General features: G+C 45.0%; 1 protein-coding gene and 1 long non-coding RNA gene across 3 annotated transcripts in view; one reads left to right on the top strand and one right to left on the bottom strand.

Annotated features, from left to right (window-relative positions):
• LOC129145989 (uncharacterized) overlaps positions 1 to 5,697 on the top strand; it is a 51,097-nt gene extending 45,400 nt beyond the window's left edge. Inside the window, exon 3 of the long non-coding RNA XR_008552266.1 lies at positions 5,636 to 5,697. This is a non-coding gene — a long non-coding RNA (uncharacterized LOC129145989). The remainder of the gene's footprint in view (positions 1 to 5,635) is intronic.
• On the bottom strand, positions 764 to 25,247 carry YBX3 (Y-box binding protein 3). Of its 2 annotated transcripts, XM_037514347.2 has the most exons (10): positions 24,948 to 25,247; positions 20,853 to 20,916; positions 19,818 to 19,851; positions 17,302 to 17,391; positions 15,362 to 15,484; positions 12,237 to 12,443; positions 6,355 to 6,452; positions 4,176 to 4,347; positions 3,157 to 3,255; positions 764 to 1,347 (listed from the first exon to the last, which is right to left on the bottom strand). In XM_037514347.2, the coding sequence occupies exons 1-9, from the start codon at positions 25,207 to 25,209 to the stop codon at positions 3,190 to 3,192; spliced, it is 1,116 nt and encodes a 371-aa protein (XP_037370244.1). In that variant the 5' UTR covers positions 25,210 to 25,247; the 3' UTR covers positions 764 to 1,347; positions 3,157 to 3,189. The 2 variants fall into 2 exon arrangements, with proteins under 2 accessions (XP_037370244.1, XP_037370245.1); XM_037514348.2 differs by lacking the exon at positions 12,237 to 12,443 and having other exon boundaries at positions 24,948 to 25,238.
• Positions 25,248 to 26,326: the final 1,079 nt, after the last annotated feature.

The raw sequence follows: 26,326 nt of genomic DNA, 5'->3' as shown, positions 1-26,326 counted from the left end.
GCAATTATGTCAACTTATTTCCTTTTACTATATTTTATTCTTTTTTAGCATTCATCACCACCTGACATTAAATTTCATGTTTATTTACAATTTATTCTCTATATACTCATTAAAATATGAGCACATAAAGACCAGGTTGGCTGGTCCCCTCTTAGCCATTAGAAGAGTTCTTGGCACAGTCCTAAATTCACAGGTACCTGATTTAAGGAATAACTGATTTGAAAGGTAAAGTGGATCCAAGAAATGACACAGCACTGACACACATTATAGTGTTTCTCTGCTAGGGGGCACTGTCTGCTTCCTGCGGGAAGAGATGTTTCAGACGGTTGGAAGTTCAAGGATGTTAGAACTATGAGCTCCTTCCTCATCTAAAGGGCGCTGTTAGCAGTGTACTTCGTCTGCCTGCCTGTTCTGCTCCCCACTCTGGCTCTGGTGAATTCTCTCACCCTCCCGCGCTTCTGACTGTACCCAGCGCTTGTATAAATAAATAAATAAATCTTTCAGATAAACAAATAAACAAACAAACAAATAAATAAAGGACTCTGTTAGCCCAAACTGTCAGTCACCTCCAGGGGGTCTCAGAGCACCAAACAAGCACACCTACGGCTCAGCTCACAGGTGGACCTGCTCATTCGCAAAGGAATCTCACTTTCCACACTCCTGAACTCACACGCCTCCATTTACAAAATGGCTCCCCTTCTCCTCTTTCATTAGGTGTTGAGTTTACTATTATGTCAACTGAATGAAGTGGGGGAGGGAGAGACACAACAGATGCAAACTCTGGTTTTTCCTTTTCCTTTCAAGGGTAAAAATTTATTTCTGAGGAAGTTCATGCTGCACATTTCCAATGAGAATCACCTAAGAAAGCAAAATGGTATCCTCCCCTCATCCTAGAAATAAATAAGGGCATAAAATTTCTTTTTAAATCACGACACTTGGAAGTTTAGCACCAGCATCCAAAATGAACAAAAAAAGAAAAAAAGCATTTACTATATATTTCAGATTTCTTTGGTTGGGGTCTTCCCCCTGTGGTATTAATATTTCATCTTTCAATTCATATTACCAAAACAGTAAAAACCAGGAAAAAAATATAAACCTAGTGGTTGCTGAAACTGGGGAGGGTGCTCTCTGTATCCTGTGCAGGCATTCCTGTGATCTCAGCTTGCTGGAACATTGGCTGACATTCTTCTTTTGTAGTTGTTTGTTTCAGAAAGAATAGTACTCATTTCTAATGTCCACTTCTTGATTAGTCTTCCACTTTATTGCTTGAATGTTTCTTTGGTGTTGGTAAGGTCGTGGTCTGCTTTTTGCTTTATTTTTTGAATGGTCATTCATTCTTTAGGTCACCTGGAAAAATTTAAAGCTCAACCTCAGAAAAGTGACAAAATGATCAAAAGCCAAAGAATAAAGAGAAAACTTCAGGTTTTGGTATAATTCAAAAAACAGTATTTGGCTCAAGATCTAAACAGTATTTGGCTCAAGATTTGTAAACTATAATTTAATGAAATCTTTGAAAATAAATTTTTAAAAACTAGAAATGTTGGTACATAATAGTGAAAATTTTGCAAAAAAAATACGATCGTGAGGTCCTTTCAAGTAAACAACCCTAGTGCGTTAATAATTCTTCATGCTCATCTGAGGGGCAGGCGGCCCAATATCCCCTAATATGGGCAAACCACAAGTATATGGCTTTCTCCTATCCCCAATGTTTGACAGGCTGTAAATATGAGGAACTGTTTTCCTGTATTTTGAATTATTTTCTCAGGAAAAACACTTAGAAATAATGTTACTGAAGAAAAGGTGTTGGCCAAATCATTTTGTTAGTTAATGCAAGCAAGTCTGAATAAGGAATTTCTTTATTTATTGCATGGAAGAAATGGGGTATATGCAGGCCAGAAGTGTGGGGTGTAAGAGGATTCACCAGAGACAGAGCAGGTGAGGGGGGTGGAGGTGGGAATAGAACAGGCAGATCTACTGAAATACATTGCTGGGGGAGCAGCAGGCGAGACAGGAGAGGTCTGCTGTGCCATGTGGGTTAAGCTCCCTGGCCGGGGATCGAACTCAGACCTTAGAGATGACAGTGCTGAGACTTAACCCCTAGGCTACCAGAGAGGCCTAGGAATTTATTTCTATGATAAATGGTCCTTGCAGCATCAAGATAAATTAGACTACTCCCAGCTAACAAATGTCTGTCTAATTTAAACCCCAAACCTCTTTATATAAAAGCAGATGGCATATTAAAAGTAGGAACTTACAATAATCTCAAACATGTATGCAATCTTAACAAGTCAAAAAAAAAAAAACAAAAAACAAACAACCAAACAAACAAACCCAATTCCTATTTAATGAAAAAGGCAGCAACAAGAAATTAAAAAAAAAAAAATTCAAGTTAAGCAGGTATTAGGTGAAAACCCAGAATGAAACCAAATATGGCTTATAAAGTAAGATTGGCTCCATAATTTATTCAGTCTTTCTAGCTCTGCTTTTACATTAATAAAATCTCTAGGTTCTTTAACAAGTCACAGAAGTAGGAAACGGTGAAGACAAGCTTGCTTTGTGACTGGGCGCTCTTTACCCTATTGAGGCACCATATGTTATCTCACTATATCTTTGCAACAGCCTGGGGGTGGTGGGGGAAGGTGTCCAGTCAGTATCCCATTGCTCAAGATCACCCAGAAAATGAGCAGCAGAGCCTGCACTGGATACACAAGCCCCTTGGCTCTCACACATCATACTGTACTGCTGCCAAAGAAATAATGTTCGTTATCTAAGGGAAAAGAGGAGTAAAAACCACTCCAGTTTATTCTGCAGATCCATCTCCAGCCACCAAAAGGCCTTTGTGAAGCAAGTGATCAGATTGGCCACTAGGTGTCGCAAAAATAAAAATTTCAGTAAGTGGTGTGAAGAGGTCTCTATGGTTAGAAATTGTCTAGAAAAAAAATTTCACTATCCTTAACTCTGAATGTTTATGGTCCCAAAGCCTTGCAAAAGATCAATCTCAGAGACATTTAACCACCAAAACAGCTCCTACTGCAAAATCCCAACGGTGATGAGGGGATGACGGATGACTCACAGAACTAGTTTAGATTGATTTGTGCCATTGTTGAAAATCAGTGGCATAGGAAAGAAAACATCAGCTACAGCCTGAGCTCTCACCTGCTGATGGTGAAGGTGCCTGGGAGCCTGGTGTTACTCAGCACTGCTCTGCTCGGTGGCTGGAGCAGGGTTCTCAGATGGTGCTTCACCTGCCTTGGTCTAAAACACAAAACAGAACCACAAACCACAAATAATCAATTCCGATGACAGTGGAAAGGTCAAGACTAAAATGGTCTCAAAATCTGGGATTGTCTTGCCTGTGAAGGTAAATCTCTGCAAAATTTTAACTACTCTTAGGTACAAGTCAAAGTTAATACTACAGAAGAATGGCTTCCAAATGGCCCCCACTCTCCAGAACAGAAGCTATACCACACAGGCTTCATTAGAGGCACCTTCCTCTCTGTATTTATTGGGAGAGCCCTAAAAATGTTAGTTCTGATTTCCCAATTAGTATGGATACTTTTTTCAGAGCATGCCAACGAGCCGATTTGCTTGTTACATGCAAGGCAGTCTCTCGTTCTCTCCGTATTTATTATATTTAGAGATTATATATTATAAGAATAATATATATTATTATATATTATAAGAATAATATATATTATATATTATAAAAATAATACATATTATAATATTTATAATATTCATATATGTATAAAGCCCTTGGCTCTCACACTGCTTATAGCACTGCCCCAAAAGAAATGTTAGTTATCAAAGGCAAAAGAGAAGTAAAAACTACTCTAGTTACATATACATATATACTGAACACATGGAATGTTTTTACTAGGCGCTTAAGACAGGCACTGAGGATGAGAAAATAAAGTGTTCTGATCTCTGCCCTCCGTAAACAGAATTACATGGAAACAGAGACTAAACAAGGGAAAGAACATTATTTACCGCGTGCAGCTCTCTACACCACACACGCAGATATCTCAAGCACAATGTTGTTACATATAAAATGTCACATGTAAAATGCATGTAAGTGGAAGTGTCAGTCATGAGATGACTAAAGCACTCTTAAGACTACTCAGCCAGACCTGATGAAGGGTGACCGGCGACCCTACCCTGGCCCGCTGCTTTACCTCTTTGCCATCGTGCGTAAGAGCATTAAGAGGACGGGGGCGGCGCCGATAGTTGTAGGGGCGCCGGTATCCACGGCGAGCAGATGGCTGGTTTGGACCATTGGCCGCTTGTTGATTCTCTTTATCTTCTGCCTCTCCAACAGCTGGGGCGGGCCGTGGGCGAGGAGGTCCCCTGAAGCAGAGAACACAAAACAAAAGAACAAGTGCTGCGGGACGGGGGTCCTCCAGAACAGTTATTTTTTTAAAGATTAAAAAAGTCCAGTGATCACTACTAACTGCTAAAATTATGCAGCAAATGGAACAAAGGTTTGGTGCAAAAACCTATTTTTCCTCTATTTTCACCATTCACCTGACTCCCTATTTGCAGTGAACAAACATTGACCACATACTATGTTCCTACCAGGCACTTTGCTAGGCCCCACAGATGGGAAAATTCAACAAGAAAAGTGTTGGGCAGAGCCTCCGCTCTCATTGTACCAAGTTCAGTGGGGGCAGGGGACTAAACATGGCAAAAAAATTAACATTACACTTATTACATGCCAGCGCTAAGTTTTCATATTGAATATTTAATTTTGGTGCTAATTCTGTTACATATCTTATAGTTAGAAAACCAAGCAATTTAGAGAGGCTAAGTATTTGGTTGGATCTTGTGGGATTGCTGCTTTTATAGGTCAAAAGAGGTCAACTGTAGCTTCTTCCCAGGATCACACACAGTGGGAACTCAAAGAGCTGGGGTTCACATCTACTATTCCCTCCTTTGTTTCCATTAGGCCATCTCTATAAAGCCTCTCATCCTGAAAGTCCTTAGTGGGCCTCCCTGGTGGCACAGGAGTTAAAGACACAGCGCTATCAAGCTATCTCCAGCCACTGCGACATGAGTTCAACCCCCAGCCAGGGAGATAAACCACATGGCACAGCAGACCTCTCCTGTCTCACCCGCTGCTCCCCTCAGCAGTATATTTCGGTCAATCTGCCTGTTCTGCTCCCCGCTCTCTCTCTGGCAAATCCTCGCACCCCTCCCCCTGCACCTCTGGCCTATAACCCTACTATTCTTGTGTGCATAAATAAATTAAAAAAAAAAAAAAAGAGAGAGAGAAAGTCCTTAGTAACTAATCATTAGCATGATTATGTCTAAAACTGGAATTAATCTTGTGAGAAAAAGGACAAGTGGGACAAATCCTTCCCCCAAAATAATACATTCACTCTCCTTTCAATAAACCCACACACCAGGTTTCAAGGTGGTATAAGCATCACTTAGGAATGATGTTCAACTTTTCCACTTTCCTCCAAGCTAAGGCAAAGGAACAGGAGGGCTTATAAAAGGTTTAAAAAGCATCTTAGGGAATCTAGCCTAATTCAGAGATAAAGCATCTTGGATGCATCCGTGCATTTAACCCTACCGACAATTGTAGAATATTCCTTATTGTTCATCTTACTGACCTGATGACCATGTTTTACAGAGCCAAGAACCTTGCCTTAGAAGATACAGCTACTGGGGCTTCCCCGGTGGTGCAGTGGGTTGAGCGCAGCCCTGTGAAGCTGTCCGCAGCCTCTGCAGCGCGGGTTCGATTCCCGGCCGGCCAGGGAGCTACCCACATGGCGCGGCAGACCTCTCCTGCGCCCCTCAGCAGTGTCTTCGGTCCATCTGCCTGTTCTGCTCCCCGCTCTGTCTCTGGTGAATTCTCTCACCCTCCCGTGCCGCTGACCTGTACCCCAGTTCTTGTATGAATAAATAAATCTTAAAAAAAAAAAAAGAAAGAAGATACAGCTACTAACTCAGAGTGGGAATTTAACACAGACAATTTTTCAGTAGCCTGCTTTAATCCCTTATCCTAGACCGTCTCATTTACATACTCTAACACTCAATTCCCTCTCCCTTTGTAAAACTGCCACTGAATCAGACATCAAATATAATAAAAAAAATACATGTTAATGTATTTGTTAAGCAAATATAAAAAATGCTTTGGTACAGGGGTTAACTAAAAATTGGAATTAAGGGGAAAATATGCATACTGCCCCCTGAAAACTTACACTGCCAGGCCCCCCAAATTCAGGCATGCCATCAAAGCAGTCACTTCTAGCCACACAACAAATCCACAGCACAGACCCACCACCCCAGCCTCTGCCTCCCTCCGCCATGGCTCCCAAGTCCTCCTGCTGACGCTAGGAGGTCACCCACCTGCGGTACCTTGGGCGGTAAGTCGGGTTCCTGTGGACCGGCCCCTGAAGCTGTGCTCCCTCTGGGGCTCCGTCCTTCATCTCTCCAATCTCACCAGCCTAGAAGAGGGCCATGAGCCCAAGAGTGAGTATCATACTCCAGGACAGGAGAGACAAAGAACACAGCTGCATTCCCGATTTTTTTTAAGTAAAAAAAGAAAATACTTGATTACAAAGGTGGGGACTCTCAGGTGTAATAGTGAACCACCTCCTGATAGAGCTTTGTGAATGACAGAAAGGAAAGAGAAACTCATTCCCACTAGAGCAGTCTTATGCTTTAGCCCAGAGCACCTAAAATATTAATTTTAACATTCTGAAGTGCTCCACTCAGCCCTTGCAAGAAAATCCACCTTATAAAAGGAAAAGGAGTGAAATACTACCTCTGAGCCATGAATCTTTTCAATCTTTTCCAACTCAGGCCTCCTCGGTATACCTTCAACACCGGCAATGCTTTTCATATTCCATAAAGCTCTCCTGCACCTCTACCGTGTGCTGCATCTAAACCTTAATGGCATCCTCACCTGATTCCACACTTTCTCATTTTTCCTGTTAGTTGCTTGTGTTATTTATTCCAGCATAACATTTTTAAAAAATTAAATTTACTTCCTTCATGATAAATTTATTTTAAGCTGGGGAATAAAATCAACTTTTTGTAGAATCACCACCAGGAGAAGAAAGAACAGCTGAAAACTAACAAAACACCACCACCAATCTCTGGATTCTTGGCACTACAGTCACATCTCACACTTGGCCCTCAAAGCTAATGTCCCTTCCTCCTCCATATTTCACTAAGGGAAGAGAAGCAAGTAGAAAATGGATCTGCTTATTCTTTCACTGTCAAATCCGCCAACCTACCTGTCCTTGCATTATTTGGTCCACACTCACCTCCCATCTGTCACCTCCCAGAGCACTTAACTCTCTCCTCTCCTCTGTACATTTTTTCCTTTCCATCACTGCATTCCAATCATACAAACATGCTGAAATAGCACCCATCATTTTTCAGTTTAAAAAAATCACAAACTTGCAGAGAAATTGGAATATAGAGCCTCATCCTCGGACCCCTGCTCAGATTTTAGCAATTTTCCTTGACCGCAAAGAGACCACGTCAGGCCTTCTTTGGTCAGTGTTTGCCTTTGGTGATCTTGGCATTTTTTAAAGATTACAAGCCAGTTGTTTTGTAAAACAGCCCCTCCATTTGGCTTGCTTGGATTTTTCAGTGTATACATCTGTGGCTGGGGAGCCCCAAACTGCAGCTGCATTCTTCTGGGTGCCATGAGCTCAGACACTCCTATTCCCATCTGTGCCATCACTGACAAGGCCACTCAGAGAAGTGGCTGAGGCGCTACTTGCCAAGGTGTCTCCACTGAGTTTGCCCTTTCCCCCTGCGTGACTAATTGTTAAAAGGCACTTTCAGAGTCTGTAAAGATTCCAATCCTCACCAACTTCCCAATACATTTATTTATTTATATCTCTATAGACTCACGGCGTTCTATTTTATTCAATGAGTTATAATCTGTTACTATCATTACTGACCAATGGGAACGCTTTCCAGCTGGCTCATGTGCTTCTGACCAGCCTCCAACATTCTTTGAGTACTTCCTTGCTCTCTGGCACAACAAGATGTTCCAAGCTCATATTGTACTCTCTCTGGGCCCAGATCTACAATCCTGCATTTCTCCAAAGGAGTGTCTTTTTATTGGAGAATGGATTAAAAAATGAAACCTTGAGGACCATGTATGCTCGATGCTATTAAGGGGTCTGTGATTCAGGCCCCTTAAGTGAAAAGAACTAAAGAACACAAGCACGTATACACACACACACATACACACACACACACACACACTGAAAGTTGCATGTATATAAATGTGGTCTATTGACGACATGGATACATCAATCTGTCCATCTGTGGCCTTGGGAGTAAGTGGTTGGTGAAGGAAGGATGAGGGAGACCAGCAGACAACATTCTCAGTGCAAAACCAAAATCAAATCACAGCTTGCCCTCACCCCATACTACTCCAGCTACCGCTCTATTTCTTCAAGCTCCTTTACAGAGAATTACCAAAGGAAAACCACCAGCACCACCACAGAAACCTCCTCAAAGAGAACAGATGGCTCCTCTTCCTCACACGTAGCTCAGCTTTCTCTTGAATTCACTCTAGTTAGAGGTCTGTCCTCACCACACCACTAGACACTAAGTTACCAAACCCAATCATCAATCCTCAGTCCAACTTCCTCTATTAATCAACAGCTGTTACCATGGCACTTCCTAAAACACATTCTCCCTGCCTGTTACTGTCCTTTGCTGGACTCTCACCTTCCTAATCTCTGACCAAAGATGAGCCCCAGCTCATTCCGAGGAGCAGTACACCCTACCCCAAGCTGTTAAATACCATGTGGATTTTTGTGGTGTGCGTTTTACACAGTCCACACGCGTGTGTGTGTGTGTCCTGAGCCCTGTATCTCCCCCTTCAAGCTCCCTTCAACCTTTGCCATTCCAGTCCCATCCCAGCACCTAAAGGACACGCACCTGTGAGCCCCATTTAGGTCTCTTCTCAACGACATCTCCCAAGACTCTGCGAACCACCTGATCTTGAACCACACCTTCCTCTCTCCAGCCCCTTCTACCTCTGGGCTATACTTTCTTTTCCTGCCTACTGGACCTCTCCAGGTATAATTTCACATGGAAAGGACCTCCCACTGATTTCCATCTCTCCCCTCAAACCTGGTCTTTCTTTAGTCTTCCTAGATTGCAATCAAAACCCACAAAAATATCCTTCACTGCTCACACCACACATCCAGTCCATCATTAAATACAACCACTACTATGCTTAAAACACTTCCTCTCTGACCCCGGTGCAGCCTCCTGTAGCCTGTGCTGCTTCGCCTTGCCACAGGGAAATCACGGCAGCTGGTCTGCTGCCTTCTCCGGCGGCCTTCTGTGGGCCAGACCCCACAAACAGTGTGATGACCTCTGTAAATGTTTCATCAAAAAAGGCCTGTTCACGCTAACCCCAGGTTCTACCCCCTTCTCTTCACTGACACCATCCCAACCAGAGCTTCTCTTTGGTTCTCCACAAACTAAGCTGCTTCTGCCTCACAAGCACTGATTCACAAAACAGCAGTTCAATTAACATGTATAAATGACGACAGCTTTTTCTAGAACGGCAGAATGGGAAGAGTGTGGGCAGACAGAGTGAAGTGAAATCAAGCTCTGTCACTTTGTGCCCATGTAACTTTCTTCTAATTCTTATAAACACTCAAATCTCTTTATTTGTAACAGCACATATGGAAACCATTGCCAACTTTAGGAAGCTGTCAGGAAGACTGAAGATGAACTGATTTCAAACATCTGTGCTTCGTAGACGCCAAACAATGTCACTCTTTCCTCCATCCAATATTTCTTTTCTCAAAGGCTACAAAGAGTTGGTATTAATTCAGGAACCAATTTGACTGAATTTTCAACTACATGAAATTATTATCTTCAAAAAATGGCAGTGGTCTGGTCACTGATGTATCATGCTAGACTACGTCCTTGGACAGGGAGATACCATTGGCCTCTACAGGGTCCTTTTCTACTGCTGTCCAATAATTTCCTAATTTTGTATATAATAGAAAATAATGGCATGGATATTTCTTCTTCACTTCAGTAATTTCTCCCCCCAGGCATCTGTTTATACCTTTAAATCACTATACTGACAAACTTGGAGTGACCTAGTTCTTCAGAAAACCATTTTCATTTGCTGCTGCTGATCATATTAATCAGGGCTCTTAGTAACTGCACATCTAAACAAGGGCTGTATTGGAAAGACTCTCAGGGAAACCGATGAAGGAATCTAAGACAGCTTTTATTTCAGATACGGAACGGGTAAGACATGAAGTCGAGTTAAAAACAACTGAACACAGGGCCTCCCTGGTGGCACAAGGGGTTAAGCACTGCACTACGGAGCAATCCACAGCCTCTGCAGCATGAGTTCTATCCCCGGCCGGCCAGGGATATGGCACAGCACATGGCACAGCAGACCTCTCCTGACTCGCCTGCTGCTCCCTTCAGCAGTGGTTTCAGTCAGTCTGCCTGTTCTGTTCCCCACTCTGTCTCTGGTGAATGCTCTCACCCCCCGGCATCTCCGGGCTGTACCCCAGCTCTTGTATGCATAAATAAATAAATCTTTTTAACAACAAAAAAAAAATCCACTGAACGCAGTTATTAGAACAAGCACATCTGTACAAAAAGTAGTTCCAACCTCTCAGCACCACTAATGCTCTGAACACGCCATGCACCGCCTGCCTCTCCCTGCCCTCGCTTCCTAGAAGCCCAGATGCTGTCCTAAAGAAACCCACTAGGCCTCGTGGCCCCGACCTCTCCACATATGCACGGCTACTTGTTATTTTTAGCACATTTGTCAGGGACAGCTGTTGAAAGGGGAAGGCGAAAACAAGGAGCAACGCAGAAAGAACAGTCATGCGTGATGGGGTCGGAGGAGGGGAGCAGGGAACAGGCTGAACATAATGTTCAGTCAAAACACTTAGTGGAAAAACAGAAACCAAGGACACTCAGAGGAAGACGTCGTCATTTACGTTAACAAAAGTGATCTCCTAACCCGAGCTCTCCAAGCCTCCTGGGAACTGCCAAGTGGGCACGACAACAATAGTTGTGTCACTATGTTGCCGTGAAAAAGGAGAAGCCGGCAGTAACCCCGTGGCCGCCCTCACTCGGCTGGGCCTTCTCAAGCACAGCCTCTCATCTGAAGGAGCGAGGTTCTCCCTCCAGAGGCACCTCACCAAAGTCTCTGCTTTTGATTTCATCATCACTACTGCATGGTGGGGGCACAGTATTTCCCAATTTAATGGGCAGCCAATCATACTGGCTGAACTGGTTTTCTCAAAAGCTCACAGATAACTGCATAGCGGAGCAGAGGACAGATTCCAATCCAGGCCCACCTGGCTTCGCAGTCTGAGTGCTCACACTTGCCCTGTCTCCCACCCCACCTCTCTCGTTCTTCCCCAGTCTAGAAGCTGCGCTCTGCGGAGACTAGGAGACTAGGCACTGCGCTCTGCACTGCGCTCTGCAGAGACTGGGAGACTAGATAGAAACTGCTCTGCGGAGACTAGGCACTGCACTCTGCAGAGACTAGGAGACTAGGCACCGCGCTCTGCACTGCGCTCTGCACTGCACTCTGCACTGCACTCTGCACTGCGCTCTGCACTGCGCTCTGCGGGGACTAGGCACTGCACTCTGCAGAGACTAGGAGACTAGATAGAAACTGCTCTGCGGAGACTAGGCACTGCACTCTGCAGAGACTAGGAGACTAGGCACTGCGCTCTGCACTGCGCTCTGCACTGCGCTCTGCACTGCGCTCTGCGGGGACTAGGCACTGCACTCTGCAGAGACTAGGAGACTAGATAGAAACTGCTCTGCGGAGACTAGGCACTGCACTCTGCAGAGACTAGGAGACTAGGCACTGCGCTCTGCACTGCGCTCTGCACTGCGCTCTGCACTGCGCTCTGCACTGCGCTCTGCACTGCGCTCTGCACTGCGCTCTGCGGGGACTAGGCACTGCGCTCTGCAGAGACTAGGAGACTAGAAACTGCTCTGCGGAGACTAGGCACTATGATCTGCTGCTCTGAGGAGACTAGGCACTGTGATCTGCGGAGACTAGGCACTGCCCCCTCGCGCCAGGCCCCGTTCCAGGGCCCCCTTCGGCAGCGCGCCCGCGAGGCTGTCAGGAAGCCACAAGCCACAAGCGAGTCTTACTCCCGGCGGCTGGGGCTGGAGGAGGAGGAAGAGGAGGCAGAGGAAGGATGAGGGGTGAGGATCGCTCAAGAGAAGTCCCAGGTGCGTGTTACCTGCATTCTGCTGGGATGGGGAAAGACCCGCGAGCGGCGGTCAAAGGTCTGTCCCACGTGGTAGGGCGGGAACCGCCGCGGCCGGTACTGAGGGCGGTACGGGGGGCGGCGCGGCTGGCTCCGGGCCCCGGGGAGCTGCCTGTCGGCGGCGGGGGGTTCGAACCCCTCGCTGCTGCCGCTCCCTTCCTCCTCCTCCTCCCCAGCGTACTAGCGAAGCAAAGAAACAGAGATTCAGAAGGAGTTTCAGCGAGGAAAGGGCCAGAGAATACCATTAGAATGAATATCACCAAGAGAAAAAAATCTTCCCCCGAAGAAACAATCCCTTCAATTCTATAGACAAAATGCATTTAGCCCAGGTTATCAAGTGATGACCGGGGATAAACTACATTACAATTAAAGTTTAGATCTGTGCAGATAAAATACCAAGAAGCAGAAAGCAAGAGCAATATATAATGCATTTAATAGCCATCTAATTAAATGGATGAATATTAATTCACCAACCACCCAAAGAACATCGACCAGGTTTATAATATTTAGCTCTGCTAAATATATCTCTTCCAGCATTTATTGGGGGGTGGGTAGTCAGGGCAAAGTCACAAAACATATTCTGTGGTGTCACCGACAGTTGTCTTAAAGCAATTCTACTTTCTGCAGCAGTTTTCAAAGCACAGGTGGGTTTCTGAAACCCTTCCTGGGGGTAACCCATGTCAAACCATCTTCATAACACTACTTAGATGCTATCTGCCTTTCCCCATCTGTCTCTCAGGAGTGGGGGGGGGGGCTCCCAAAAGTTAGAATGACATGTGTTCTGTCAGCAAACTGCAGGAGACATGAGAATCCAGCTGTCTTCTGTGGAGCCAGCCATCAGAGATTTGCAAAAATCTAAAGCAACACCACTCTTCTCACTCAAATTTAAAAAACACAGTTTTCATAAATAATGTTATTTACATGGAGTGAGCTTGTTTTAAATCAAATGCTGTTTTAATTTCTAATATGATAAATATGAATACATATAAATGCACATAAACAAAAACTCTGGGATTGCAATAACATTGGAGCATGTAAATATGTCCAAAACCCAAAAGGTTTGAGCCCACTCATGTATGTCCTGATTTTCTCCATAAGTTTAGGAATAGGGCTTAATAAGTTTCAAAAAATTTCACAATTTTTATAAGTTTATAAGTTAAACTTATAATAGTAAGTTTCACAATTTTTCCTGTATTTATACTCTATCCCACAATAACAATTTTTATGTAAAAATATAAATAAACAGCCAAACATCCCTCAAAGAATTTTTTATTTCTAATCTTACTTTAAGGGGTGGGGCGGGGAATGTACAAGCACCAAAGGTAGTCTCTGAAGGGAAATAAATATAATTTTTAAAAGTGAACATATTAAAACAAAACAAGACCATTTCTTTTGAGGGTGAGGGCATATAAAATTTAGAACCCCTGGAGTATGTCCACAGGGGCGACTAAATTCCCAAAGAGAAAAATGCTAAGCCTCAACTAGTCTAATTTCAGAAAAAAAAACAAAATTATGCTAACACTTCATAAAACCTTTATTAGCTATGATCCTCGATTATGTGAAGACATATTAGCATAGAAAATGTTCACCAAAACATTAAGTGTGAGACCACATAAGCTGTTTTTCTTTTTAGGATTGTTTGTATCTTTTTGAGTTTTATACAGTCAAGTCTTTCACAGAGTAAGCAAAATGGCTCCGCCACGGCCAGACATGCTCTTGAGAGCTACTCAATAAGCTGTCAGGACTTGAAGACATCACAACAGAAAACCTTCACATATGTTTACCATCAGAATTTTGATGATTTTATGTCTAGACATCTTCCACATGCCTGTGTGCCTTCTGAATTTCCAGTTGAGAAGAAAAAGTCTTTCAAGAAAATCTTTTCACTAATGGTGTCCTTCACTTTTACTTGTGGATTAATATGCAGGATTAAAATAACCTCAACTTGAGCTATTGAACCCAAATTGGGAGGAGTTATTAGAGTAAAAACACAATTATCATTATTTGCACTGGTAAGTATAGCTACACTGACACATTTTATAATGTGAAAAATCATATCTGAGTGGTACATTTCAAATAAAAAACAACTTTAAACAATACAAAAAAAAATCAACAGGATAAACAAACATGGGTAAGAAAAATATAGAAATAGCAAAACAAGATGTCATTAGGAATCTGTTAAAAATCAATTAGGGCAGGGGATGAAGCTGATGAAAAGGAAAAAGAGCATTTATGTAAGCAGGATACAAATACCAAAGCAGAAAGATATTTCTTTCTCAACCTGCAGATACTGCATTCTGTTAAGGCTTTTCAAAAGTTTTCCTTGGATGACATACATAGCACCAATCCTGTGCTCATCTTGGGTTTTATTCTCTATGGTATTATAGATCTCAGCTACTCATTCTAGAAATAGCAGAAAAATTAACCAAATCTTCACCACCACCAATGAATGGGATTCTCTTGGGTGTCTCGAATACTCCAAATTGAACCTAAGAAGCTCCAACCAGAGGTGGTTGTAAACCCTTTCCCCTGGACTGCTACCAATCTAAAGAACTAAAAATCTGGAGAACTACTTACTGCTTCTTTACCTTCGCATCATGGGAAAAAAGGTGTGCTAAATGGCTATTCAATGGAGGCCGATTATTTAATGCTGGTGGGCAGCACTGCTTATTGCCTATGCCCAAGCTATGCCCATCCTTCCTTGCCAACCAAATGCTGATTTTTCTTAGAGGTCACAGTGCCGGCACAGAAAGATGAATGACAGGTTGAAGCCAGTCACAGGAGAATGAATACAAGACCCAACCAAGAGGCTTTCTGAACCCCTGGCACTGCCTACCTTAATTAAGCCTGGTTACAGGATAACTAAATGTTTCCTACTTGCAGCCAAACAGCTACAAATTGATATAACATCTGAATGGCCAGTTTCAAAAGACCTATGGCTATGGCTGAATTCTCAGTAGGGAAAGGTCCCCACCCGGCCCTGCCCCAAATCACTGTGTGTCTCCGGGAGAAGATGCACCATTATCTGCTCCCACTATGTACACTTAATTTTCGATGTGCAAACCTTTTCAATCACTCATTAGGAAGAGGCGACATACATTACGGGGAGGCCCACGGCGTCTGCCATAGTAGCCACGTCTGTAACGGCGCCGATCAGCAGCGTAGCGGCTCCCTTCCACGGGAACCCCATCCGGGCCGGTCACATTGGCTGCTTCCGCACCCTGAGGAAGGCAGCAGAGAGATGGCCTCAGAATTTATGGCAAGCCACACAATCCTCCCAAAACAACCAGTGGCTAAAGCTGGTAGGATGTACTAACAATTTCAGCTGTAACCTCAAAAATACACCCCGTTTTAGTTAAGGTGAAGGAGGAGTTTATGTCCTGATTTAAACGGCTCAGGCTTGTTTGCTCATGCCAGCTAAACTTTGCCTTCTTGGTTGGTTATATTCACGAGGAGTATACACCTCTTAAAAAAAAAATTAGAAACTATAATGCTAGCAATTCTAGACTGGGAAGAACATTCCTCAATGGAAAAGTATGGAAATAATATATTATCTTCCTAGAAATTGCTGGAACCTGTTACTTTAAGAGGTACCAAGAGAATCCCTCTCCTTGGGCTCCGAGGGCTCTGTCCGCTGCTGATGGCTCGCTGCTGATGGCTCTGTCCGCTGCTGACAGACAGAGGGAGAGCTACACTTCACCCACGTTGGCAGCAACAGGAAGGAAGGGCCCTTGACTTAGTAATAGTTACCACCTTCCTATTATCCTTGGGCACAGTGCTTCAAAAATATAGGAAATTCAAACAAAGGAGCACTGTTTATTGCCTATGCCCAAGCTATGCCCACTCTTCCTTGCCAACCAAATGCCGATTTTCTTAGAGGTCACAGTGCCAGCACAGAAAGATGAATGACAGGTTGAAGCCAATCACAGGTGAACATGTATGAGTATGAAGAGTATGCTTCATACTCTATTTCAAACCCTGAAGTTCTGAAAACAGACAGGGAAAATTAACCTGGCAAATTGCAATTTTCAGATGGGATGGCACATTAGAAATCGGTAGAAGTCAGCATTTGCTGGTGATGATTTGAAATGCCAAGATTTGCACAAAATGTCCTGGGGATCATCTTGGCAAAGTACTCACGTATATTAAATGAAATAAATTGTTTTTCTGTCAAAACAGAACAGTTTGAGCACTGCTAAGAATATAGAGCACGGGATGGTGCATATGCACGTGCCAGAGCACACGCATGGAGTTAACCAGTCATTTATTCAGTTAGTTTATGATTCAGCTGCCACAATTAGCTGCCATGGCAACTTAGCATATATGGTTTTAAAATGTTTTTAATCATATTTTATATCATTTTATTGCTTATATGTAAACACATCTATTTGTTAAAAACAGAGCATAAAGGACACCAGTGATATTGGAATTAAATATGTAACAGCATAAAAAAATTCTGCAGATGACCCATTAGCTCACTGGGTTGAATTCATCTTAACATAGTTAACGCTCCAATCTTAAGATGCTTTCAGCTTTCCAAAACTCAAGCCAAAGAGATATAACACAATGATTATACTCAATGTGAATCTTCTTTTGCTGAGATAAAAACACTCTGTGGTATATTATTTATGCATAAATGCTTACAAATCACAGCCTAAGAAGTTATATCCTTTAAAAAGAACTTTTTCTCCAAAGCAGCTCTTACCAACTTTCAATGCCATAAAGCAGTCAAATTTTAATCTACATTTGAATATACATTTGGTACCAAAATAAAGTCACTTTAAATCTTGAGAAATTGTTTTTTTCCTTCTATTATTAGTATCCATTGTTTATTTAACGAGGGACTCAAATGTCCTTTCATATTATACCCAAGAATGTTCGTAATAACATTCAATAACCAAAGACAGTTCTACTTAAAGTCTCTTCTGGTCTGCAAAACAATCTGAGGTAATGTTAACTCATCAGGCGCTAAGAGACCATTTACTGTTAGGAAACTCTGTGCCCACACACTCTAGTACCCAGTCATTGTTTTTCTCACCTTCTCTCCTTCAACCACATCAAACTCTACAGTTTCTCCATCTCCTACGCTGCGAAGATATTTCCGTGGGTTATTCTTCTTGATGGCAGTCTATCAAGAGAACAGAAAATTCTAAATGAAGAAAATGTCAACATTGGCCACATGTGTCATTGCTCTCGTGGTTCCTGGGAATACTCAAGAAACTGTTGACTCACTGTTACTTTTCAAAGGTATCATTCTCCTACTAACCTGGATCTGCAAAAACCAACAGAAAAACACTATAAATCTACATTACACATGACAGTCTGGATTCATGCTAGCCTTCAAAATTTATTTTGGGAGCTACATTAAGCAGAAAGTGGAGCTACCATGCCCTTCTGTTACAGTCTGCCCACCTAAGTCACCATACTGGATGTAGTAGGTCCCTGAAGCCCTTCACTGTCCTCCAGGGGACCCCGGGGGCAATGCCTTCCTAATATCTTACACATATACAAGCACACAAATTAGGCGAGATGTTTCTGTCAATAAGACAAACTGCTCCCCTTCAGTGGCATTTCAAACCATGCAAAGGGAAAGATGAGGAATATTAGAAAAAGGAAATAAAAAAAATACCAAGAAGAGAAATGGTTCTCATAGAATATACAAAATATCTGAGGAATCTGTCACTGATAATCTGGTCTCTCCACCACATCCCCACACCCAATTTTGTGGATGAGGAAGCATGAGGCTGAGATCACCAAAATACAACCCAAGGGAAGGGGGTGAGGGGTGGTGAGCAGGCAGGGGGCACCCACATCCCTGAACTAAATCTACACTCATGGAATGAATAGCTTTGCCATCACACCATCCCCATCAACTTGCTCCGACAGCCACGGACAGAGAGTACATTAAAGGGTTAACGAAGATCCCCTCCGCATGAAGTGTCTGCACCCAAGTCTCTGCTTACTAACAGACCTCCTTTTTCAATCAGGGGAAGAGAGAAATTCCTGCAGTGAATCCCCATTTCTTCGATCCAGTCTCTCTAAACAGTTAAAGGGGCTCTGAGTTTCTGTGGAACTAGGTCAACCTTATTTTATAAAGCGATTAAGCATGTGTAATCCAGCCCTTCCCTTACTCTGAGTAGGAGGGAGGGAAAAAAAAACACACAAAAATGAGTGAGCCAATAGGGCTGAGACCTCACCCACAGAGGGAAAAAAGGCAGCTCAGGACAGGATCTGTGCGCACGCAGTCTGAACAGTCAGCCATTCCAAAAACAGCCCCTCCTGGGCCGGCTCGTTCCCTTTTTCCTGTTAAACTGGGCAGGCCTCAACACATCGAGGTGACTCACCACGACCTCATGAGGGCTGGAATCAGGTCATATTCTCACAGGCTACGAAGCCGCCACCAGCACAGAAACTGCCGAAGTCCTTTACTTTAGTCGTCGTCGAACCTAAGCATTCCTACCCCCAAAAGGTCGATTATCCTCCAGGTTTTATAAACAATATTTCCTTTCAGTGTGTTGTGACCTTAAAAGTCATTGTCTCTGAACCAAAAATCTCGTCAAGTTACCTAGGCACAAAGCTGAACTACATCCAGTCAAGCAGAAATAGAAACGATCCAAACCACAACTAGGGAGTTTATGCTCAGCTATCCCGGTCTCCACCCGCCACCCCCCAGCACACAACAAATCTAAACAGAAAGAAACAGAAAACCAGATGCTTGGTGGAGCCCAGAGGTAAACGTGCTGGGATTAGCAGCTGCCACTTCACTTCCCTGGTTGTTTTGCACTAAGAACTCCACATGCATTTGAGACAATTCAGTGAAAACTAAACATGCCAAAAGAACATTTAGGTACCTTTCCTCCGCTTGGCCTATTTTGAAAGGCAAGTCCAGGACACATCATAATACAATAAGCAAGATCCTAGGCTACTAATGTCAAGGAAAAAACTAAGGGACCTCTAGCAGGGACACCGTGCTCTCTCGGTGTCTCACCCATTTCCTGAACTTCCTTCACATCTGAAGGAACGTTCTTTTGCCCTGGACATGGGCTAACCAGGCCCCAGAGGAACAGTCTGAGGACTATCAAGGGGATTGAGTTTTCTCCTGCCTTGGAGACACAAACCCCCATTCACCTGCTTAGTTCAAGTGAGAGCTGCCCTGGTACAGGAGCTTAACCAACACGCAGCCAGGCAAAAACAAGACAGTCCCAGCCAAACACGAAGGAGGAGCCCCAAAGTCTAGATGAAAAGAAAAGGATGCTAATGTGGAAACAAATGTTTTATTTTTTGCTAAGGCCTCAAAGACATTACCAATTAAAAGTGGTCCAACTGAATGACTGACTCCATTCAACTACAAGAATAAAATAATTTCAAAACAGTTAATATGATGGGATAACAAGAGTCTATTGGTCCACCTTAGAATGTGGAATTGAGTTCCCTTGCCAACACAAAAGCACAGAAAGCCTTGAGATAGTAATTCACAGGACTTCATTTTTTGGAAAGGAAGACTGGACACCCTTCTCCTCACACAACAAATGTACCATTTACTATACCTCTTACCTGATGTACAAATACATCTTCTTTGGTGTCATTTCTGTTTGGAGACAAAAAGTTCACAATTAAAGGGACTAAGTATAGGGGAAAACTTCAAACAGCAGATGTTTCATGAATGAGTTCAGATCCCAAGACCTCACAAGACAACATGCGTTTTTGTTTATCCTCCAAACCCCCGGCAGATGCTGAGAATCAAACTTCTAAACCTGCAAGACACCCACTCCCACCTCCCTGCACATGATCACAGTGCTTACATCCAAGTGGACAGATTTGACATACAGGGACATTCCTTTCCTCTCAGCTCTCTCTCAACCACGTGGTATGTAACCGAGCCCCAGATTTCCCTCCCAGCAAAAGCAAAGCAAGACAGTTAGAAGGACAGAGCACAGCTGTGAACGAGGCTCTCCTTACACTGAAACCTAAAACAGTACCCCCCCCTCCACCACCCTGCCCTAACTCTTCGCCTGCTCCCACCCCCCACCCCCCAAGCAGACAAGGAAGCAATGTTTTTTAAGAGTGGGAGGAGAGAGCAAAGAAAATGATGATATCATGTAAAAACATCATCCAGCTCGCAACAGCTTGCAGATGAGTTCTCATTCCTATATGGTTATTAGTTACCAATGTTTAAAGAAAACAGGACGGTTACTACACTGGACTTGGACCTGACCCAAGCAGATCCAGCTTCCTTACTCACTGGTTGTGTGACCTTAGAAAAGTTGCTTCACAGGTCAAAGACTACACTCCTCCATCAGTGAAGTTATGGGTATGGATTCAACCATCCTAAGGCCCTTCCTAAGACCTCCCCCCACTGCTTTTCCCCATTAATAACTAGAATTTATAAACAAGTTATTTACCAATATTCTGGAAATGGATTTTAATGATTAGTTAATGGCTAATCTCTTAGAAATGAGCATACTCACAGTGAGTAGGACGGTTAACACTTAAATAAGCTATAACAAAGTACAGCAAAGGATATAAAACTGCTGGTACGACAATATGAACACATATTTCAGACAGGTAGAGAGACGCAGACACACATACCGATTTATAAATCCATATCCATTTCTGACGTTGAACCATTTGACAGTGCCAAGGACTTTGGTGGCTAAAATAGGATTAAGCAGATAAATTAGTATCTGACCTACAAAGAGATAACATTGGCATCACTCAGGTCTTGATAGCATTATATAAAACCTAAACATACCTGAGGAAACCATTAAAAGCTTAATTCCAAAATCTATTAGTAAAAGAAAGCGGAGCAAGTCAAGACACCGTAGGAAAACCCTCTCCAAAGACTGAATCTTCCCTGTTAACCTTTTCAGTAGAGTTGAAAGGAGTGCTGATAAGTCTACACAATTCTGCAATAATTCCATTAGGAAGCATGGCTTAAGGAAAACAAACCAAAAAAAATGCTCTTTAAGATTAAAGTGTTAACATAGGGAAAAAAAAAACCTGTGCAAGTGCAAAAGAGGGGCTGTGATCAAAGAGAATGTGGACAGATGAAAAATTAAGTCCCAGTGATCCTACCATCATTTTAACACTGAAATATTAGGCAAACCCTCATAGGTCCTTGCAGCTTAGCTTTGAAAGAAAACAAAACAACTTATCTGCATTTGCCAGATGGGGGACCCAGCAGAGGGGTCAAGAGTTAGGACAGAACTGATATTATCTGCATCTAGTTCCACACCTATCACCCTAAGCCCCCTCACCCTCAAGGAACAGACCTTTTCACACCAGTGCCAAATTTGGGGTTCAGATGCATTGTTTACCCTATTCACTGTGGTCAGTGGAAACCAAAGGTATTTTCTATAAACCCCCCTTTGCTTGATTATTGTTACCACTTCCCATCATGAGTAGAACCATTTCCATTTAACACCAGATTTTAACAAGATGTCCAGGAGGACTTTAAGCTAAGAGAATGGCCACCTAACTTGCACTTTTAGATTCAAATTGATGTCAGCCATCAAGTATGATTTAAGATGACTCCTTTGACTCAATTGTGAATGCCAAATTCAGCTCCTCTAGGAAATGCTTATGTCTGAATTCAGGAAATGCATAAAGCAATTATCAAGACTCAGTGTAACAGGAAATCTGACAATAGAGTACCTAAAAAAAAGTTTAGTGGCGAATGAAAGTAACAATTAACATTAAGCCATGCTGCCTCTCAGTGAGATACAAAGTTTTTAATTTCTAAGGATAAACAATAAGGATTTGGCTTTTAGATTCAAGACTAAAATAGTAATGAGGACTTGCTTTGTTGTGGGCAGAGTTAGTTCTGAGTTTTGCTAGACTGATATACTTCAGGGTAAGTATTTTAACTTTTTGTTAAAAAAAAAAAAACACCACTTTATGTCTTCCAAAGTCATTCAGCCCACCACCAACAGAATAATTTCCAGCTCTAATTCCAAGTAAGGAAGATCTCTCCACTGAAGAGATTCACCCATTGGAATCCACAGTTTAAGACAGTAGAGCAGGGGCCTCCCCGGTGGCGCAGCGGCGCAGCGGTTGAGCGCTGGGTTGCGAAGCTACCCGCGGCCTCTGCGGCGCCGGTTCGATCCCCGGCTGCTCCCCAGCCACTGGAGGAGGGTCCCACATGGCGCGCAGACCTCTCCTGCCGCCCGCTGCTCCCCTCAGCAGTGTACTTCGGTCCTTCTGCCTGCTCTGCTCCCTGCTCTGGCTCTGGTGAATTCTCTCACCCTCCCGCGCTTCTGACTGTACCCAGTGCATGTATAAACCAAACAAACAAACAAATAATAAATAAATAAATAAGACATGCCTCTAGAAAATTAAAAAAAAAAAAAGACAGTAGAGCAAAGGTGAAAAAATTATGTTTAAGATCCAAATTTACACAGAACAGGCTCACTTTTGATAAATTATATGCTTTTAAACACATTATGTCAAATCATAGGTTTTTGTACCTCCTCTCACTTGCCCTAAAATTAATGACCTAAGAAAATATAAAGGCAGGAACTGTTTTCAACTCATTTTCACATAGTTAATATGACGCAATGTCAATGGAATAATCTTGAATAGAAAGGCAACACTAGTTTTATTGGGAACGAAAGGTAAAAGAGTGATTCTCAAGTCTAACTTTAATCCAGGCTGAAGGTTATAATAATAACTTCCCAGTGGAGGTTTTTCTTTAATTTTCTAAAATTCCAAATATATTTCCATTGACTTTGTAAGGCCAAACACATTCCTTTACACTTCTCACTTTATTATCATAAACTCACTTCACATGCACAAAGGCAGAGGGAGGGGTGGAGGAAGACCATACCCAAGGCTACCACAGTGCTCACTGCAAGTGAAGTTTTGATTCACTCAGGTACAACTATTTCCCCCGGCTTATGGCTATACACTGAAGTTAAAAGACCATTTGTAAAAGCTAGAATGGAAGAATCCAGAAACAGAATTCCATTTCAGTCAGCACTGAGCCTGGCACATGTGAGGAACCCATGTGTTTGCTTGGCAAAGGAAAGGAGATGGCAGAACACATTGGACAGAGGAGAGCCATGTGGAAATGTCATGCAGAAGCTGCCCTTCATTTTGAGGGTTGGAGTTAGGAGTGAAAGACGGAAGACATTAAGACCCATCATCAGAGATGTGGTAGAGGCTTGACAGCAGTCAGTGGTTGTGGAAATTGACTTTATCTGTTTCCTTTAAGTTTAAAATTCTGAAGTTTAGTTAAGATCCAGATGGGTACAAAGGATCAGTGAAAAACTGAAAAAGATAAAAATAAGGTTTCATTAAGAATGTATCTTAAAGCAACTTGGGATGACCCAAGATTGTCTCTCTCCGACATTTTGCATGGAATTTTCGGGAAACACCTGTTGGAAACATTACCACAATAAAGTAGTAACTAAACTTTGGCAGCCTCCAGTTCAGCAAAATAAGGGGTATTTAATTTCTTAAGCTCCACAAGTTGCATCTGGCATGTAGTTCAGCAGTAACTGACTAAAAATCCTGGAAAAAAACAGGCCTCGCGAAGGGGAGAATACTGAGTCTGTCATACCAGCTTCCAGTTATTCCCTCAAATTTTTCTTCCTCGAAAACTGGGCAAGCAAGGCACAGACAGAAGTTAAACACACCGCACCCAAAACAATGACGTCTCCCCCATTTTTAACTTTCTGATTGAGGACAAAAAGAGAGTAAAGGCGATACACACGCGCCCCGTGGTGCGATTACTCACCACCCACTGGCTGTGCGCGCCCGCGGAAGGCCCCACACGGGTGTAACTTCAGCAGCGAATGCCGAAATGTGTGACACCACCAACAACCGCCCCGGGAGCCCCCAAACCCGAATGTCTCATCATCCTGTTTCCTTTTGTAACTTCCCAGTACCCAGTAAGGTACACAAGTTTTGAACAAACGTCAGACCCACACTTCCCAAACAGTTTTTTTTTTTCAGCTGCTGCTGCCAAGTGCGTTCCCGCCGTCCAGGAAGAAGAAAACGGGCAGCGATTGGCAGACACCGCGAGAGTCTCCGCCGCCGTGGGCACCGCCAGGGAGGGCGACGTGGGACCAAGACCCAAGTTTCCCGGAGAGGATTGCAACACCTCCCTGCCAGCATGTGGCCAACCGCGATGGCGCATTTCCCGCGCCCCTGTGGGAAGGGCGTCGGGGACAGACACCTGAGCCTCCCCGGCAAGAAGCCTTTCCACTCTCCCCTCCGTCGCCTTCCAGCGCCCGGCTCGCCCCCGAAGCGGGTCCTTCGCTCCCCCAGATCCTAAGCCGGGACTCCCAAGCCCGGCCCACGTGTCTGCGCCTCGGCTCCATCCACCTCCACCCAAGCACAGTCCTGTCCCCCAGCCCCCCGCCGCTCTCCTCCTTTTTGCACCGTGGCACCCTCCCCACGACTGGAGGCGCGACCCTGCCGGCCTCGGGGGCCGAAGTCAGGACCCCAACACGCTGGCCCGGGCCCGGGAGGGACGCGCACCGGGCGAGAAGCGCCGGGCACCGCGCGCTCACCTGGCAGCGCCCGCAGGACCCGCGGAGCGCACCCGGCGGCGCTGGGGACCCCCAACTCCCCGGGGCGGGGGTGCTCCGCGCCCCCGCTCCCGTGGGGAATGCAAAGCGAGGGGCGCGCACGTGCTGGGCCCCGCTCGCCGGCGCCCCGACCCTCCCGGGACTGACTCACCGAGAACTTTTTTCTCCGCGTCTTCGCCGCCGGCGGGGGCCGAAGAGGCGGGGGCCGCGGTGCCCGGGGCGGCAGGGGCCGCGTCCCCCCCCGGGTTTCCGGCCGCCAGGGCGGGGGGCGCGGGGGCCGCGGCCTGGGGCGCGCCGCCGCCCGCCGGGCTCTTGGGCGCGGGGTCCTGGGGGGCCGCGGCGGCCGCCTCCGCGGGAGCCTGCGGGAGGGTGGTGGTGCTGGTGGTGCTGGTGGCCTCGCCCGCCTCGCTCATGCCGCCTGCTCCGCTCTCCCTCGGGCACCTCGGTGGCGGTTGGGCGGCGGTTAGCGCGGCTGGTGGTCGCGGCGCCGGGGCTCGCTCTCGGGGTGGCCGGTGCGGATCGCGCGGCGCAGGCGGCGCAGGCCGGGGTGGGGTCTCGCGGCCCGGGCGCTCGAGCTCTCGGGCTGCGCGCTGGCTCGGGGGCTCCTCGCTGGATCTTACTGCCCCAAAAATGGCCCCGCACAAGTTTTTCTAGGCGGCGCACCGGCCCGGGAGGGAAGGGCGAGGGAAGAGGGTGGGGAAAGTTGGCTCCCGACTTGGGCATCGGCTCATTAGCATTTAAAGGCGCCCGGTGCCCTTTCCAAGGCGCCCATCCGCGGACCCGCGCGCCCGCCGCGCTGCGGGACAAAGCCGAGCCCCGCCGGGCGGAGGTGGGCGAGGCGGCGCGTTTGCAGAAGGGCGGGAGCTGCTGCCCCGTGGGGGAGCGCAGCACCGGGCCTCGGCTCCTTCTCCACACCTGAACACCTGGAACCACCCTTTGGGGAGGTGGGGAGGACCGGCGGGCCAGTCGCCCTGCGCGCCACTCTCCCGAACACTTGTTTGGAAATCCTGGTGGGGGCCGTGCAGCACTTAGCAGGCACCAGGAGCTGCTTCTGATAAGGCAGTGGGGAACTGAAATAAGGAAATCTTAAGGTTAGTTGGCAACTGACTCCTGAAGGATATTTTCGGGATGATTTCATCTGTAACCCACGGGTGTGGAAGCTGAAGTCCGAAAGTCAGAGAATTGAAAGGCTCAGAGTTTACAGCAGTTTAATGGCAACCCCCAAGAGCCATGGGTATGCATTTAGGATCTCTCCTTACTAGGTGGTTCCCATGCTAACTTCTGCTCCAGTTGCCTCTGCCAGCTGGTGAGAGCTTAAGCAACTGAGTCCTCTTAGCCTCGGGGATGAAAGGTATAGAGCAACAGATCACCCAATAAATCTTCTCAGTTTGAGGAGATCCCACATGACCTGCAGAGAATGGACTGGATTATGCTAAACACATGGCCAGAGGGACTGTGTATTCCAGGAACCATGTGGAATAGAAGACTATTTAGTGTTCTTTACCTCTAGGATCCAGACAGACTTGGGTA

Source organism: Talpa occidentalis, unplaced genomic scaffold (assembly GCF_014898055.3).
Source record: "Talpa occidentalis isolate TD23 unplaced genomic scaffold, MPIMG_talOcc4v2.1 talOcc4.16, whole genome shotgun sequence".
Taxonomy (NCBI): Eukaryota; Metazoa; Chordata; class Mammalia; order Eulipotyphla; family Talpidae; genus Talpa; species Talpa occidentalis.
The sequence above is the reverse complement of the archived record's forward strand: the minus strand, read 5'-3'. Positions and strand labels throughout refer to the sequence as shown.

Coding starts and splice junctions, on each gene's coding strand:
- YBX3 (XM_037514347.2), bottom strand. CDS start 25,209: ATGAGCGAGGCGGGCGAGGCCACCAGCACCACCAGCACCACCACCCTC. Junction 15,485..17,301: donor ATGTGGTTGAAGGAGAGAAG/GTGAGAAAAACA, acceptor TGCCTTCCTCAG/GGTGCGGAAGCAGCCAATGT. Junction 4,348..6,354: donor TACCGCCCAAGGTACCGCAG/GTGGGTGACCTC, acceptor TCTCTGCTTCAG/GGGACCTCCTCGCCCACGGC.